This window comes from Lepidochelys kempii, chromosome 4 (genome assembly GCF_965140285.1).
Source record: "Lepidochelys kempii isolate rLepKem1 chromosome 4, rLepKem1.hap1, whole genome shotgun sequence".
NCBI classification, from domain to species: Eukaryota; Metazoa; Chordata; order Testudines; family Cheloniidae; genus Lepidochelys; species Lepidochelys kempii.
In genome coordinates, this window is record NC_136383.1 from 31,559,453 (window position 1) to 31,577,819 (window position 18,367).

Here is an 18,367-nt window from a genome sequence, read left to right on the forward strand (position 1 = left end):
TTTGTGTTTACAAATAACTTTAATTTTTGAAATAACCAAGGATCGCTGAACAGTTAATGAGCTGGCTTGATGCTACCAGAAGAGTTCATACAGAAAATACCAATATAACATAATGGTTGAAGGTATAAAACTAGATAAGACTGACTAGAAATAGCAGAACCTCTTAGTTTTCAGTCATATGCAATTAATGAAAAGTCATTAACAAGTATAAAGCAGCAAAACTTAGTAAATGAAAATTATAAAGCCATATTGTCTTTGTTAAAGTAAATATAACTCATTTTTAAAAACCCTCAATTAGTTCCATAAAGCCTACTTGTGCATGCATTAAAATTGTGACACTTGAAAGCCCTGATCCAACTTTAACACTCACACCGGTTAATGCAAGGTCCATGTTACTGCTAGCAGCAGAAAAACAAGTCCAAAGTGCTTAAGCTGGGGTGAGCAAGGGGAACAGCTAAGCTCCTCTGGATTCTGCTCCCACCCAAACCCATCTGGGAAGCTGGAGTAAGAATACCATCTGATCCTTGTGTTAGTTTGTTCTGTGTCTCATGCTCTATTCCCCTTTTAGGAATGTAACTAATGTTATATGTTTGAGGTCCCAATCCTGCCAGGTGCAGAGCACCCTCAAGGTTTGTTGACTATCTTTCATGGGAATTGACGGCATTCAGCACTTCAAAGGATCAGACCCGATTTTGTATGAGGCTAGTACAACAATTAAAAATGTCTAAAATCATAAGAATTCAAATTGGGGTTACCCCTGGAAATCTCATTTTCATGCTAGCCTGAGGTTAAAGTAATTGATTTTTAAAATCTTCCTGCATTTGTTGTGCATGGAAAGATGTCTTTTGTTTTAAACAGAGTCTCTTTACAGTAATTTTTACTGTAGATAATTTGAGTAGATTGCCACTTACCCATAACAAAAAATTTAATAAATTATAGTCACTTGCTATGCAAAAAACTATGATTCAAACTCTTTTAATCTCTAAATATTAAGTGGGAATCTTGCATACATGTTGTGTTCATATAATTGTACACACCAACCCTAATCCTTAGTGGGTATAAACTTGGCAGAGCTCTATTTTCTTCACTACAGTAATACCAATTTATATCAGCTGAGGACCTGGTCCATAGGCCCTAAATCTTCTCCCAGGGTGAATTGTCTCTCAAGCTTTGTGTTGTAAACTGAGCCATTAAAACATGGAAAGTAATTAACATCTCAATACTGCACACTGAAATTTCAAATACATAAAAAGGTGTAATGCTTTGCAAACAAGGATTTAATAGGATTGGTCCTGTGGTTCCATGGTTATTAAGCACAATGGCCCAAATTCTGACCTTACGTAAGCAGGAGCAACTCCATGAATTTCAGTGGAGATGCATCCACTTATACCAGACCTAAATATCATGACCCAAGAGGGTTAAAAATCAGAACTTTATTTAGCACACCCCTATCTGGTTAAGTTCAAGGGCTGACCCTGCAGTCCTTATGTGGGTGAAAATGTATTTTAAACTACCAATAAAGCTACATGGAGTCTTGCTCACGTAAGAAGGCAGGATTGGACCATGAATAATCAGTACGATACTTGCACACATCCACTCATCCTTTTTTTGTTTTTTTTAAATACACGATCTAAAGAAAACGTCTCCTTTCATGTTCTGATCCTTTTACAAGGCACTGTACGGTTATCAGTGTACAAGCCATTTTTTTGTCTGCAGGCAGTACCGTTGATATGGTTGATGCTTTCACCGATACAGTCTGACTGGGAATTCCCTTCATTAGTCATCTGAAACGCAAAAAGTTTTAATGAATAAGCCTGCGTTTGTATCAATCTCTAATCCCATACTTTGGCTGTAGGGTTAGGAAGCTGTCTGCCTGATTTTCCTCTTTCAGTGAAGCTATTCCATGCAGATCAATGGAGTTACTCCACTTTCACACAGGTGTATGCGAAAGGAGGTGTAGGCTCCATTTATGGTACTTCTAGAGTAGCCATTAGTATAAGATCTCTGCCTTAATAGTCATCCTACTGGGAGATTAAATTATTGCTCTCCAGCTCTTCAGGACATCATCAGAAAACACACACAGCATATGCTCTTTAGGGAACCTTGCAGGGCTATCTGTAATATGCATACTTTTAGTGTCCAAGGCTAACACTACAATCGATGGGGTCCAATAATGTAGGCTACTCACACTCAAAGGTATAAGATGGAAGTGAAATCCTTGAAACTTTTTGAAAATAATATTTAAAGAATATAGTCTGTTACTCAGCTCTTCATATTTGTTCAGTAACAGGAATCATAACAGATTGTTTTCTGTCTTCTCTTATCATAGATCAGATTCTGATCTCAGTTACATAAGTCTAGATCACTTACACCTCTGGGTTTATGCTATACCTCCACTAAAGTCATTTGTATGTGCTTCCCCAACACTTACTTTTCTTTTATGTTGTGCAGTTGTAGATCTTCCATTTCCTGTCCTGGCTCCAGTTGCTTCTTCCAAAGCTAAAACAAGCAAAAGTATTCAATGATCATGTTTTCATTGCCAAGCATTATCACTGTTACAATAATTGCACCCATAAAAAGGTGTAATGTCTATTACCTTGACAATACTGCACTTGAGCTACTAGCCACATGTTCACTGCACAGAAAGATAATAAGCTTAACTGAAGAACTAATTAACCCTTTCTAACACACCTCATTGGAGAATGATGAATTTACCATGATTAGTGGCCTGAGGATGGTAGGCATTTAGAGCAGAGGTGAAATTTGCAAGCTTAGCACTTCTGTACAGATCGCCTTCAGGTTGGCACATAAATAAAGGGCCTAATTTTGACTTAATTTACACCATTGTAACTCCAGGATGGTGGAACAAGCCAGGAGATCCGGAACAAAATCAATAAAGCCAGGAATACCTTCAGGATCTTAAATACAGTCTGGAAATAATCAAAATACAACACCAAAACCAAACTCCAGATTTATCAGAGCTGCGTACTTTCAGCACTACTTTATAGTGCAGAATGCTGGGGAATGAGAAAGTATGAGATGTCCAAACTGTCTCCATTCCATGCAACCTGCCTCAGAAAAATCGTCCGTATCTTTTGTCCCAGAACAATCTCAAACCAAGATCTGTTGACACAGTGCAGCCAAGAGGATCTGAGCACCATCATTGCCAGGAGGCGTTGGAGATGGATTGGCCGTGTGCTTTGGGTGGAAACTGATTCCATCACCAGACTGGCAATAAGATGGACACGTGAAGGCAAGCGAAAAAGAGGTCGCCCCAAAACAACCTGGCAAAGAGCTGTGGAAGCCGAGCTAAAAAACCTGGGGCACAGCTGGGGAACCATTGAAAGACTTGCCAGAAACAGACAGGCGTGGAGGAGCTTCGTCATGGCTCTAAACGCCAGAGGCGTAATAGGAACATGATGATGAACACCACTGAGCCAGATCCTCAGTTGTGGCCAAGAAGTACTCGATACAGATGAGGAATAGAGAATGTAAAGGTGCCTTTATGCGCCCACATTTTTGGGGTCATTTGGCATTGGGCCAATTGCCTGTCACAGAACAGAGGAGTCTGCAGGATTGCAGGGATGTAAAGGAGAGCAGAATTTGACCCATCACGTTGAAAGTTGTGCAAGGAAAAACTGAAGAATCCAATATTAGAGGTCACTTTGAAAAGTTTAGCCATTTACTGATCTATCCAACACCTGTGCAACCTCTTTAAAGTCAGTGGGCCAAATCCTGTGATGACTTACGTCTTCTGCAACCCCATTAACTTCAAAACCCTTGAGGGTAGGAATTCTGCTGTCTACCATGTTAGGGGTATCACCAGAAACAGACAGACAATAATAAATAATGGGGATGTGGCAGAGGTAAGTGCAGGATTTGACCTGACAGGTTCACATCAATGTAAATAAAGGGCCCTATATATAATTTATAAAAAACTGCATTAAGAAAGTCTGTTAGGCTAGAGCCAGGGGAACAGCTCTGTCAAGGAAAGGGAAATAAAGTTTTAAAAGCCAGCTTTCCTGTGAATCTTTGCTGCAATTTTCTGCACGTAATGGTATAGATTTCAGTGGTTTTAGGGGGTGTTTCCGGCATATCATTTGGAAACAAACAAGGAGGGACATTCTGTAATGCATGCATACCTGTGAGGAGTTCATCAATCTGGTCCACTACAAGCTTTGCATCTTCCATAGTGAAGCACATGGGTGGTTTAAATTTCAGAATGTTTCTATGGGGTCCATCCGCACTCAGGAGGATCCGCTGTTCTTTCAGTCTGTGTAGAAAACAAAGATGCCTTTTTACATGTGCATCATAAGTGCACAATGTAACTTGCATATGTCAGGATGCAGAGAGGTCCATCAGACCAAACGCCAGGCTGTTGTATGTAGATGTAACAATGCTGAAGGTTAGAGAATTACATCTGCTTACACCAGGTCAGGGGTTGGGCCACTGTCTGCGTCTTCTAATGCTAAATCAAAGGTTATATTAATTTCCAGTTAAAGTGGTGTGTGTACATCTGCTGGAGAAAAATCAAGGTTTTCAACCTCCTTAAGAAAAGGCCGGTAAAGGGTCAGATTGAGATTGCCCCCAGTGTACTTTATGCATGGACACAGAAGATAAATATTTACTTGTAGATAATATGCTGGGCTTCAGCTGTGGCAGGTGTTCTCGTCAGTTGATCCTTCACCAGATCTACTCCAACAAACAAGCCAATACCCCTAGAACATAAAGGGAGGAAGAACGATAAGATGCACTGTCCAATAGCAAAGCCCCTCTCTTGCACAGATAGTAACACTGCTCCAACAATTCCAGCAAGTGAGTCAAATATATAGAGAAAGATACTACTCTTTGATGTACTAAGTTTTTCGATGCTATTCGTAAAGATATACACATTGCTGGCTTAATAAAGTTGCTTTGTCAGTTAAAGAGAAAAACCTCTCATTACCTCCTGTAGGTCCAAACTACCTGTAAGTTGATTCATTGTTATTTATACTTACAGCTTGGATTGGGATTTTAACCCATGACATGAATAAAAACAAAAACCAGGAAATTTGAGGGGATCCATTTTTTGGATAATTTACGAGACATAATCATCACTTACAATTTCCTCATTTTTGTCCTATATTCTTTGCCTATTGGGCTACCAGAATAACCACTTCTCTGTCCCACCTTCTGCCTGGGAACTTCTTGATTGTACCCTGAGGTACCTACCTGACATCTCCTATTAAAGGATGTTTTTCCTTTTGTTTGTTCAGCAGCTCTGTTAGATAATTCCCTACTCGTATGGCATTTCCTTGGAGATCATCTTTTTCAATTACATCGAGCACAGCCAGGCCAATAGCACAGGACACTGGATTGCCTCCAAACTGAAGGCAAAGACAAATGGAAAAACAGTGGTTGAAATTCTGTTCTGCCTCCATCCTTGGAGGCTTCACTAACATTTCCCACGTCAGTAAAATGTGAACAAAGCTTAAAGAAAGGGACTTTAGGCAACATTGTGCTTAGTCCCAGCGTGGTTGCTCAGGAAGAAAATGGGATACTGGATCCTCCCTCCCTTGCCCCTCTCCCCCCAACCATGCAGTGCAGTGGGGTGCACCCGAGATGTCCCTCCCCAGTTGTTCCTCAGCCTCAGGTTGCAAAAACATAGGACCACAGGAATTGCCATGCTATATCAGCCCTAGGTCCATATAGTCCCGTATACTGTTATAGACAATGGCCAGAATTGGATGCTTCAGAGGCAGCTGCAAGAAACCCTGCAGTAGACAGGGGTGGGGTAATCTGTCCTATTTCCCCTCCCCACATACGCCCTGAAGGTTTCACCCTAACTCTTAATAGTTAAAGAGCTGTTTAAGCCCCGAAACATGAGGTTTTATCTCCCTTCCAATACTCAATTATTACAACTCTGGATATTTGTGTGATCCATACAACTGTCTAATCCTGCCCCTCCCCCCGCTTTTTTTTGTAGGTTCAGAAGCTTGGACAACTACTGGCATTTTCTTGGTCCAGCAACTGTATGAGAGAGAAATGGATGATGCTGTTGAGGCAGTTGACCAGCCTTCCATATGGAAAAGGTAAGATCCATTTTGAGTGTCCCCTCCATATGTGAGCTCAGAGGGACAATGTGAGCCATTATCTTCTGCTGGATAGGGTGTAACATTACAATCATTCATTCTTTTAAAGATGTTGATGATATAAATTGACCCTGATGGTGTTTTTTCCAAAGTTCTTAGTGAATAGCATTAACGGCATTCCAGTCATATGGTTCCACAGCCACCTCTCAGAATCTCTGCCATCTAAAGCTTAAAGGGACTCCAACTAAGTAATGGAACTTGGTTGCAGTTAGTGACAAGACTCAGTCACAATGGAAAAGATGGCAGACAGATGTAAATACCACATCTGATAGACTGAATAGGCGAGACGAAATCAAAGTAGTGGCTTTGCAATATTTGCACAGCTCCAGTGTTTCCTGATACAGGGAGAGTGTTTAGCTGCCCCTGAAAGGTAAAGAAAATGAGGGCCCCATGGAATTCTGGTTCTCAATGGGAGCTGTTGGGTGCTGAGCACTTTTGAAAACCTGACCACTTCCTTTTAGGAGTCTACATGGGAGCAGAGCTCTTTTGAAAATCTGGCTCCAAAGTTGGATACTGAGTTTTTTGAAACTTAGGCCCTTACAGTTCTCCAGCTCTATGAACCCAGCATCTTCTGCAAGCACTGAATACAGACTAAAGCTATTGTAGGAGTAAAAAGGAAGACTTTCATCTGGAATGTTACCGTGTTGAAATACTCCAATCCAGAGGCACCGAAGGCTTCAGCAATCTCTCTTGTTGTAACCACACAAGACATTGGATGGCCATTGCCAATTGGCTTTCCCATGGTGACAATATCGGGTACGAAGTCTTTGCCTTGCAACTGGAAACCCCAAAAATGTTTCCCAACTCGACCAAAACCAACCTGGACTTCATCAGCTATGAATACGCCACCTGCCTTATGCACATATCTGAAAACAAAAGGAACAGTCCAAATGCCACACCACATAATAGGATTCTAGTGTCCAGGCCTAATTTTAGCGCAAAGGAGGGTGTGTTACAGAAGTTTACAATTTGACTTAGTCCCTGTTCCCAATGAGCATACAATTAATTTAGAAGATTTCAGACAAAACCTCACAACTGCATTTTATGGTTGATGTTTAAATCACTCCATTTCAAGCTACTTGTTTGCTTTTTAATGATACACATATGGATTGTATTTTTTAAAGTGATTGATAACTGAAAATTCCATTGGACATGAGTTACATAATGGTATTTAAAAGGTGGAACAAAAATGAAGGACAAAAAACCCCCTAAGGGATTAATAGAATAAGCCTGTAGCCTCAACCTATTACTCTGCGTAACTTCTCAGCTATGCCCATTCCAAGTATTGTACATACTCTGCCACTTTCTGGAAGTAGCCTGCAGGTGGAATTATTTGGCCTCCGCAACTCTGCATGGATTCAGCAATAAAGGCCGCAATCTACATAAAAGAAGATGAAGTAAGAGCAATGTTCCTCTATCTAGCCTTTGCAAATAAGCTAATGCTCACAGAAAGAAATTGTAAAGATCTGGGTGACTTTAATAACATGCTGGGACGGACAGCTGTGGTTTGTTGTCAATGTCTAAGGCATAACATTTCCATTAGGGGTGCCCAAATTTGCAACACCGAGGGCCACGCTGGCAGCCTGCCAGAAATCAAAGGGCCATATCCAGGACCTAAACCACCAGCCACTGATGTCCCACTGGCCTCAGTGGGAGTTGGATCAGGTTTATAAGGTCCATGTAAGTTTACATAGAAATTTCAATTAAAAAAATACATACTTACTGGTACTTATGATTTCCCTGATAGATTAATAGAAATTGCTTAGTGTCAGGGAACACCAGCAGTAGAAACCTGTGGTGGCCAGGGACAGGGCAGACAGAGTTTGCATTTTTAGAACAGCCTGGCTTTGCTTTGGGCACCCCTGCCTCAGGCAAATGACTAAACAAGCAATATATTAGGGCAAGGCACTTCACAAAAGAGAAGCTATAGGTGAAGTAATTCCAGTTGCTAGGAATGAAAAAAAGTAGTTATTCCAAATCAGGAAGGGCAACAGCAGCAGATCAGATACACTGGAACATCAAGTTTTACATTCCTTGTCAACATTAAGTCTGTGCAGCACAGACAGTGTTACCCCAGATCTCCCAGGAGCGTCACCACAAGTCTGCTATGTAACAGATTGCCTCCCACACCGCTTGTGCAACCCTCCCTGAGCATCAACAGGTGCACGCGAGCTGGCCAGCAATGCAGTCTTCCTGGAAACAAGGTCGAGCAGTAACGTGTAAAGAAGTGTACACTATATTCGAAGAGGCACACTACTGCCAAACAGTACGAGGGTCCCCATAGCATGTGAGACTTTAGCCTTTATCACAACTTGTTCTGTCACAGGTCTACGGCACCAAAACCTAAGAAGATATGCAAAAGGAGGGAAAAAAGGAAGACAAGAAAAGAAAAAAAAACTGTCAGTTAGTCAAAAAAAGAAAAAAAATTGATGAAGAAATTAAAGACAGGTGATGTAACCCTTTGGACTAAAAGGGGACTGTTTGATCCAATATCCATTGCGGTCTTTCTATTGGCTTCAGCAGGCTTTAGATCAATCCCTAGCAGTCTTCAAAAAAATTAGAATTGTCCCAGGAAGCACTGGGTAACAGACATTCTAAATCCAATTTTATAGGATTTTGAAAGGATGTAGAATTGCTGGGAGTCAGTACATCTTGGCCACAACCCCTCCCATCTCCAGCCTTCCATGTCCCACCTCTGCTCCAGCTATCACCTGCCAGCTGCCACATGCATCCACGATTGTAGCACAGGTTATCACCAGCTTGTACTTGGATTCCAAGTTATGAGGCGTAAAAGTGCAATTCATTTATCTCAATGTGCTTGAATGCAATGGTGAATTTAGAAACGTGATTTTCCTCATTTATCTGTTCTCCAGGCAGTGGTTTTCTAGATGTCCTGTCTAAGACTTTCACCATAATCTCTCAAACAGGACTTGAAAGCTTGACTGTGTTTCAAAGGCTCACAAAATAGTGAATTAAACAACTTTTGATTTATTTGCTCCTTTATGAGTCTATTCTCCTCTTGATCCTTGCATATAACTTTCATGGATGTTAATGAGAGTTATGAAAGTGCATCAAGGGGAAAATGGAAGCCTTAGAATATAAAACCCATAACAGAAGAGTGAAGGCAGAAAAGGAGAAGAAATTGCACTGTGTAGATGCTGATCTTTTGTCTCCTTTCCCCCCTATTATTTTGCCAACAGATGTAGTTTCATTACTAAACATGAACAGGGTTATAGTGTTTCTACAGCTCATGCTACAAACCTTGCGCCCACTCTTCTCAGCTTCTTCAATAATCTTTTTCACATCATCTGCATAAGCGTTTGCTGGATCTGGATGATCTTCCCTGTATTTTCCTCTGTAGATATCTGGAGAATGAGCCTGAAAGCAGCAGAGTTTATTTCAAATGCATGCCTTCTTGCAATATGCATTTTCTATTGGACAGTTCCCAGTGTTTTTCATTAGGGATGTAACTGTATCGGAAAAAATACCACCTTCTCTCATACATATCACAAAGTTTGGATATTCTGAATTTCTGCCTTGAACTTCATGTACACTATTAGGAGTTGAAGCTTGTACCATGTATTACAGGAAAGATACTTTCCTCTAGATGTGAAATAAGTATTTGACTAATGTCTTCTTTTCCAGGGCTTAGCTCTGTTTATAGGAAATACAGAGATGAGTAAATGTATGAGGGCAGGACTATTCCCCTTGTTTAAGTTTAACTAGTTCAGGGAAGAGCCATGAAGTCATTATTCAGAGCAATGTCAATGCACTTTCCCGAGTGGCAGCCTTAGCCACTTAGCGCTAGCAACCTTCCAGGCCTCCATTCTTCAAAGAGCCTTCCACCACATGCATCCATTCAGCCCATAGCCACCACCAGTTCCTGGTCTATAGTACTGACTCCAGTTCTTACAGACTGCAAGAATAGTTGATGCCCCTTCCTTCCACGGGAAACCTGTGCTTCATTTGTACCGCTTGGCCTCCTATTTTGTGAGAGAAGGTGGGCCTGCCACAGGCTTGCCAACCCCTACGAACAGTGTGGGGAGGGTTCAAAGGGCCAGGGAGGGGTCATTGGAAGGTAGAACCCAGCCTGGGGAATGTCATTGGCACGAGAGCTGTAGCACCAGTTCTAGAGTGGGAGATAGCTGGATGGAGGCCTACATATGACTTAGGGCTGGAGATTTGCAGTGGGAGGCTCACTCAAGCTTAAACCAGGTGAGTGCTAATCAGCTGTTTACTGATTTCCTTACCCATAAATTAATATATCATTACATTGTATCGCAATTCAGCATCAAAGCTAGTAATAAGCCACTTGTTACAAATCCAGCAGCAAACATTTCTGCTGAATTTAATCCTTTGTTATAAAATGACAGGAGTGTGTAGTATGACAGGTTAGGAATAATTTTATCTGGGGAAATAAAGCTAGTACACAAGCAGATTTTGAAATGACTCTAGAGGAAAGGGAAAAAACACCTACAAAGGACAGTAATTTATATGCAGTTGAAAAAATACTCACCACATGCACAAACTCTTTTTTGCCCTCCTTCCCCAGCTGATTAAATTTATATGGACTAATGTCAATCAGAGAAGAAACATGACCATGGTAAGCACTGCAATGGGAGTTAAATGCAAAATCACTATCATTAAGGTTTTAGAAAAGCTAAAATTCACAACTGCGCACACACACAACCCAGAATTAAAAAAAGTACCCAGAAACATGGGGGTGGTGTTTGTGAGGGCTGCTCAAGTTAATTGGACCACTCCTGGACCTAATGAAGGCAGTGGGAGTTTTATTATTCACTTCAGTGGAGCAGGATTGGAATTAATAAGCCAAATTCATCCCTGCCACTGAAAGGACAGAAAAAGTTTGTGTCTTCCTAAGTCTACCTGTAACAATGGCCCACAGGATTTTGAAAGGATGCAGAATTGCTGGGAGCCAGTACACCTTGGCCACAACCCCTCCTATCTCCAGCCTTCCATGTCCCACCTCTGCTCCAGCCATCACCTGCCAGCTGCCACTGCACTTGGGTGTCGGGATCCTCTCCCCTGAGGTATTCCACAAGGGCCCTTAACCCGGGATTTAGTCAATGTTGTCTGATTTTGGCAGACTGTAAAAGAGGGCTGCAAATCAGATAGTCAGGTACACAAACACTCAGATTTGCTCCAGTTAATTATGGAGCACAAATTTTATAGCATGTCAAAAGGGAGGCTGGGCATCTGCCCTTTTGAAAAGTTAGTTCTTAATGTTGTAGCACCAGTTTGGCCACTGTGACAGTGTGAGTCTAGGATTTACAACAACAACAACACAGCATAGATCAACTAAACCCCCCTGTCCCCACGGCAAACCTACATATATAGAATTGTAAGTTTTCTAGTCCGTGTAGTTGTCACATAGGTAAAACATTAATTGAGTGTAGCTCTCTGGATATTTTTCCTGCATAAGTGTGTGAGATCAGGCCTAGTTTAGGACATCTATCATGGTAGCTCAGCTTTCAGACCCACCAAACTTTAGTGTCCCTTCAGATCTCAGTTTACTTCTTGTTGTCAGATTGTGTCTCAAAACCTAGTTAGCATCACTTTAAATGGAGCTGTCTGTATTTAATTATAATGTTTGTATGAAGGCAACATTGATCTTTCACTGAAATATGCCATACAACTGTATAGAGTTGACCTCTGAAGATACTGCGGAAGTGGCTAGTTGCATTCTATATGCTATTCTGCAAACTTACTGGTCAAGGGTGATCACATCTTGGTGTCCGCGATACTGCCGAGCCAGTCGTAAGGCGAGGTCATTGGCTTCAGATCTACAAAATAATAAATACATTAGGGGACTATACACACCTACAAAATGGTTTATTGCAACACCAGGGCTAGATGGTAAGCAAGCACTTACCAGTCATTTTAATTTAAAACAGAAAAAGGGTATGGAATTGATTAATACAAACAATCAACACAGCAGGCTCTGTTATTCAGATTAGAATGCTATGATTCAGAACATAAATACCACATAAGAGGGAAAACAGCTCTTTGTATATGTATCAAACAAAGAGATGCTTTATTCCTCTAGCCCTGTTTGCTTGTGGGCACTTTACAGCTTTCATCCAGACCGCATCACATGATCCATTGTCTACAGCCAAGCTCTAAGATACAACCGCATTTGCCCTGATCCCTCAGAGACAAACACCTACAAGATCTCAATCAAGCATTCTTAAAACTGCAGTACCCACTTGCTGAAGTGAAGAAACAGATTGACAGAGCCAGAAGGGTAGCAAAAAGTCACCTACTACAGAACAGGCCCAACAAAGAAAGTAACAGAAGGCCACTAGCCGTCACCTACAGCCCCCACCTAAAACCTCTCCAGCACATTATCAAGGATCTACAACCTATCCTGAAGGACAACCCCTCACTCTCACAGACCTTGGGAGACAGACCAGTCCACACTTACAGACAGCCCCCCAACCTGAAGCAAATACTCACCAGCAACTACACACCACACAACAAAAACACCAACCCAGGGACCAAACCCTGCTACAAACCCTGGTGCCAACTCTGTCCACATATCTATTCAAGGGACACCATCATAGGACCTAACCACATCAGCCACACCATCCAGGGCTTGTTCACCTGCACATCTACCAATGTGATATATGCAATCATGTGCCAGCAATGCCCCTCTGCCATCTACATTGGCCAAACTGGATGCAAAAGAATAAATGGACACTAATCTGACATCAGGAATCATAACATTCAAAATCCAGTAGGAGAACACTTCAATCTCTCTGGTCACTCACTAACAGACCTCAAAGTGGCAATTCTTCAACAAAAAAACTTCAAAATCAGACTCCAACGTGAAGCTGCAGAACTGGAATTAATTTGCAAACTAGATACCATCAGATTAGGCCTGAATAAAGACTGGGAGTGGTTGGGTCATTACAAAACCTAAACTTAATTTCCCCAATACTAATTTCTCCCTACTGTTACTCACACCTTCTTGTCAACTGTCTCTCTTACCACTTTAAAAGTTATTTCTCCTCCCTTGGTATCCTGCTGTTAATTGATTTATCTCGTTAGACTGACCTAACACTTGGTAAAGCAACCCACATCCTTTCATCTATTTATACCTGCTCCTGTATCTTTTACTTCATACATCTGATGAAGTGGGTTCTAGCCCATGAAAGCTTATGCCCAAATAAATTTGTTAGTCTCTAAGGTGCCACAGGGATGCCTCGTTTTTTAACCTCCCCTTTGTACAGATAACACCACTTCATACAGCAGCCAGCAGCTGGGAGAACAATGCAACTGCCACTCATATTAAAGTTACAAAATTCCCAGCAGCTTCCCAGCCTCCACATGGACCACATCCTGCTCAGCACCTTATAGCAGCAGGCCCAGATGAAGACCCAAGTTTACTTTGAAAGTCAGGGCTCTCACTCAGCACCAAACCACACTACTCTCTAACCATCAACCTACAGTACATCAGACTATCTTGTAGAAAGATTTAGATAGGCTTCGGTCAGTAAGACATCCCAAACAAAATAAATCATCTTTATTGTAATATTGCCCCCTTTAAAATATAGTACAACCCACATATCCCAATGATCCATTTGCTGGAACAAGAAGAAGCAACAAGACTTGTGATGGGGAATACAAGTCACTCTGAGGCTATGTTATAGCAATGACTGAATAAGGATTTTAGGTAGTACTGATATGTGCAAGCTTGGCTATGCTAAATAAAAAGATCCACTCCCTTTAGGGATATTGGGTTATAAATCTATTTGGACTGAAGAATAGCAGCATTTAGCATTTCGTATTAGAATGTGGACTGTTGATTAAAACAGACATACATGATGCCTCTACAGAGATCAACCAAAGAGAATTGAGTAAATTTCTCTGCTGAATTTTAATTTTGTGTTTTCTTTCTTTTGAGCCCTCTTGTTTCTAAATACACAGATCTATTTTCAGAAAATACATGGTATCAGCTCTTTCTGCTGTAGTCTCCTCTAGTTGTTATAGAAAAGGATCATCACTGCTTCAAAGTTTCCATATTGTGGGTCAAATCTGGTCCTAATGAAGTCAATGGGAAAATTGCCATAGATTCCAATCACAGCTGGATCTTCCCTGCTAAGGACCAATCCTCAGAATTCAGGGCCTGTCCACAAAACTAGTGATTTCTCTGGGGATGTATGCCAGGAATGAATATGGTGCTGCATATTCATGTTTGGCGGGGATCTGGAATTAGAATACATTTGAACATGTAATTTCGTTCAGTGAAGCCAAGAACGTTGACTAAAAAGGTTGTTAAACATTCTAGTTTAGTTTAACCAAATTATGTATTTTCCTATTATTTACATGCTGTTTGTTTCCTTTTCGCATAAGCTTGCCATAGACCATGAAAACAGACTAGTCCATTTCACTTTGCTGAGGGTCAGTTTCACTTTCTGGTTTTCATGGATTAAGACAATACAGCAAAGGTGAGGGTCGCAAACACTGCACAGGATATTTTTGAGTCCGACCAAAACAAAAAACAAGTTTTCCTAGAGTTATTTAGAAATAAATTTCCATGGAAACATTTGTATTACTTTTGTTAAACCCTGTTTTTTCACAGTTTAAAATTTGGGCCTAAACTGACATGACAAAGTCCTTTTTAAACAGCAACAAAATAGTGTCAATGAAAAATCCTTCAGACATACCCAGAGTTAACAAAATAGCAAACGGAGAGTTTCTCTGGCAGGGTAGTTGTGAGGCGCTTAGCATACTGGACAAGGTTGTCATGCAGGAATCGGGAATTGGTGTTGAGCAGTTCCATTTGTTTCACTGCAGCCTTTATCACATCTGGATGGCTGTGGCCAACTAAACGAGAAATTATTAATAATTACTGACGTGATCAGTTACTGAATCACACAAAGAGAGTCAGGGAGCTCTCTTGAATCTAGCACTGTCAGCTTGCCTTGAAAAAAGGATCTTCTGATTTCTAGTGGGAATGATGTAAACTTAGTCAATGGAGCTTTTGTACTTACCATGTGCAACGTTGTTGATGCAATCCAGGTATTTTTCTCCGTTCTCATCATACATATACTGCCCCTGAGCACGCACTATCTTGATAGGGTCTTTTGCAAAGAAAACTTTGCATGAAGGTCTAAAAAGTATAGAATAAAATTATTTCAGCTTGCTCAGTTGTTGCCCTGCCTCAGAATCTTGAGAATTGGTGATCTCAGGGCTCAGGAAAACAAAAACTAAATCCCATGTACTCCTGCAGTCACAGCACAGGCAAAGCTGCCACTGACTTCAAAGGCACCTTCACCAGCATATGGACAGCTGCTGAAGTCCAGGGAATACGCTATTTTATATCAGTGAAGTGGCAAAGCTTGAAATATTAAAATCACAGAAGCCGTTCAGTAGATTATAGGTAAATGAGGCCATCTCTTCTATGAAGTGCCTGTGAAGCAAATATGATTTTTTTGTATACTATGTTGTAGTTTAACTGATGGCCAAGTGAGGCCTGAACCAACTCATTAAAATGAATGGAAAGGCTCCCATTGACTTCAATGGAAACAAGAGCAGGTCCTTAATGAGGTTATTTTCAAACCCCTGCTTTTGTATCTACGGGCTTGAACATGGGAACGTAGAGAAAAATTAATCAAAATTAACTAAAGGAGTGATTTAAAAGTACATTAACCTCCTGTGTGGAGATATACACACTCAGAATTGCAGTGGTGAAACTTAATTAAGGCCACTTGGATTCTGAATAAAAGCGTCCACACAGGAGTTTAATATGATTTAACTCATCCAATTTAAAACATAGTTTGGATTAACATTGCTGAGTGTCCCTGCGTACAAAAGTCCTGTGTATGGTTTCCTGTGAGCACAATGGAATGTGCACCATATTGCATCCTTGGAAGTCTGGCTATGTTTGTCTGACACAGTCTTACTAATTTACACATAATATGAAAGTTTATAAAAAATTAACTCTCTGGAAATAGGATTAATTTTTAAGAAATTTTTAAAAATATATGGCCCAAAATTGATTGCACAATGGAAGACTATGCTGAATTTGATGTCTGAGATTTATAGAGTTCATATGTTAGAACAAAATGCCAACATATGATGGGCTTAATTTTCAGAGGTGCTCAGCGCTTCTGAAAAATCAGGCTTAGGGTACTGAGATTTTCTGGGCAAAATTTTCAAAAGCGGCTAAGCCTTGTTTTCAAAAGCACCCAAATCCCACTGACTTAATGAGACTCAGGCTCCTAAAGTCACTTAGACACATCTGAAAATTTTCCCCTCTTTTTTCTGTTCTGAGCATGCAACACTGACACATATTCCTACTATACAGTTATATTCAGAAATATTACTGAACAGGGAGAAAACATTTAGAAACCTTTCATAGTACTTATTTAACCGAAGAGGGATGCGATTGTTTCCAAATAATAAAACTGCTTTCCTAAAAGCATCCTTATTGTCCATTTTGCCTGGTGACCTGACGCAATACAATTAATTGTATACACGGACCCTGACTGTTACTCATAAGATGTAATCTATAGTGTTTGAAATATTTTAGTGTCTGAATTTCTGCCTGATTAAGCAGTTACCTAGGGGCATCTTTCAGAGCTATTTCCCCTTTATTTACTCTTACATATCTACTGCCATAAGACAATTCAAAAGTGAAATGGAGGTAAAGCAACAGACTGAACACTATCAAATATCATTTCTTTGGTACAGTTTTTCAGTTAGTAGTTGTTTGCCTTACAGAGCCTGATCCTGCAATGTGTACTCAAGCAAGACTCCCACATCACAAGATCTGGCCCTTAGAGATGACTGGCTCTACATGCTATGATGACATTGATTTTTAAGCATATTAAAACAATTGATGGCACAATATGACTCTATACACGTAGGAGTCTAAACAAGTGAGTATTTTAGCAGTAGCATAATATTAGAAAGTCAGTGAGCATCTTTGTACTTTCATATCTAACAGTGATGAATTAGCTTTTCACTTGGCATGACCTAGTGAAATATTAATCAAGACCACATGCTCTGGAGAAAACCACATTATTTAACTTGTGGTAAATGATAAACAGGTATCGGATACATACCGTGACAAGGCTATAGTTCACATTTTCTTTCAATCCTGGCTCAGGTCACAAGAAAGAAAATAGTATTTGATGGCCTCACCCTACTTCCCATTATATCACAGTTGCACAGTCTTGACTAAGAAGAGGCTTTTAAGAGTGGCACAATAGGGAGCACTACAGAGTTGGTGTGGAAAATCTGCACCATAGCTGTCTGTGTGAGGTTACGCTCAAGACAAACCCTTTAGACCCCCCTTTTATGTGTGCTAAATTCGCCCATGAATTAACCAAACAATAGCATTTTAAAAATTTACTTTGGGCATTCTATTCTGTTTCATAGTTTTATGATGCTCACTTTTGTGCAATCTGCCATCAAGTACAGTATATTAAATAAGTATCGGTAAGTTTTTGAGACTGCATTTGTCAGGAAGAGGCAAAGTCTTAAATATCGGAATTACAAACTAAAAAACTGACCTTCCTCTTGCTTGCTTTGTATTTCTTTCACCAGTTATCTACAATGAGGAGGTACTACCTATGTATGATGACTTAAATTTGATATCAGTAAACTCAACATTGTTTTGCCACACAAATGGAAGGTACCAAAGGAAGATGATTTACTACTTTAAGCACTAACTATGAAATGTCAAAATTCCCTGAAGCTACAGGTTACCAACAGGATGACTCAGCCCTTCATATGTCTGAGGTAGGTGAACTAAATTCTATGCAATTTCCACTATGGGTAAGAGACCTTTAAAACCAAGATCACATGCTAGGGTCTGCAGTTTCAGTGATAAACCAGTTAACTTCAGTGCAGCTACTGTGAATTTGCCTGGGTGCAAGGGAGGGCAGGCTTTGCTTGGTCTGCTCCAGCTTGAAGCTTTATGTAAGAGCAGGTGTTTACCAAATTTTCCCCTCCACATAACTATTGCAATGCACTATCTGCTGGTTGCTGTCCTCCCCACTGGTAGCTCTGTATAACTTCTGGGTTATGTCATTTTTCGAGCACGTTGATGGTCTTTGTGAAGGTTCTATAGGATTGTAAATGATTATTATAATGGCTCCCTGGATCACAAGGCTCTCTGTGGGAAAGCAGTATTACCATGTGCTCTTAACAATATTAATAACTCTCAATTCTTTTGGTCATTTTTATAGGTCTAGTATGTATTT

At 40.5% G+C, this 18,367-nt stretch overlaps 2 protein-coding genes across 2 annotated transcripts in view; one reads left to right on the forward strand and one right to left on the reverse strand.

The window, feature by feature from the left end:
- ETNPPL (ethanolamine-phosphate phospho-lyase) overlaps positions 1-18,367 on the reverse strand; it is a 19,227-nt gene continuing 860 nt past the window's right edge. The window contains exons 2-13 of the mRNA XM_073340867.2: positions 15,149-15,267; positions 14,822-14,981; positions 11,861-11,935; positions 10,648-10,741; positions 9,393-9,509; positions 7,427-7,509; positions 6,772-6,997; positions 5,212-5,366; positions 4,629-4,718; positions 4,143-4,273; positions 2,432-2,499; positions 1-1,784 (exon numbers count right to left, since the gene is read on the reverse strand). Of these exons, the coding sequence (XP_073196968.1) occupies positions 1,650-1,784; positions 2,432-2,499; positions 4,143-4,273; positions 4,629-4,718; positions 5,212-5,366; positions 6,772-6,997; positions 7,427-7,509; positions 9,393-9,509; positions 10,648-10,741; positions 11,861-11,935; positions 14,822-14,981; positions 15,149-15,267 (1,453 nt within the window). The 3' untranslated portion in view covers positions 1-1,649. The remainder of the gene's footprint in view (positions 1,785-2,431; positions 2,500-4,142; positions 4,274-4,628; positions 4,719-5,211; positions 5,367-6,771; positions 6,998-7,426; positions 7,510-9,392; positions 9,510-10,647; positions 10,742-11,860; positions 11,936-14,821; positions 14,982-15,148; positions 15,268-18,367) is intronic.
- Positions 17,272-18,367, forward strand: part of LOC140910298 (uncharacterized) — a 12,745-nt gene continuing 11,649 nt past the window's right edge. The window contains exons 1-2 of the mRNA XM_073340869.2: positions 17,272-17,600; positions 17,709-17,903. The gene's annotated coding sequence lies outside the window, so the exon portion shown is untranslated. The remainder of the gene's footprint in view (positions 17,601-17,708; positions 17,904-18,367) is intronic.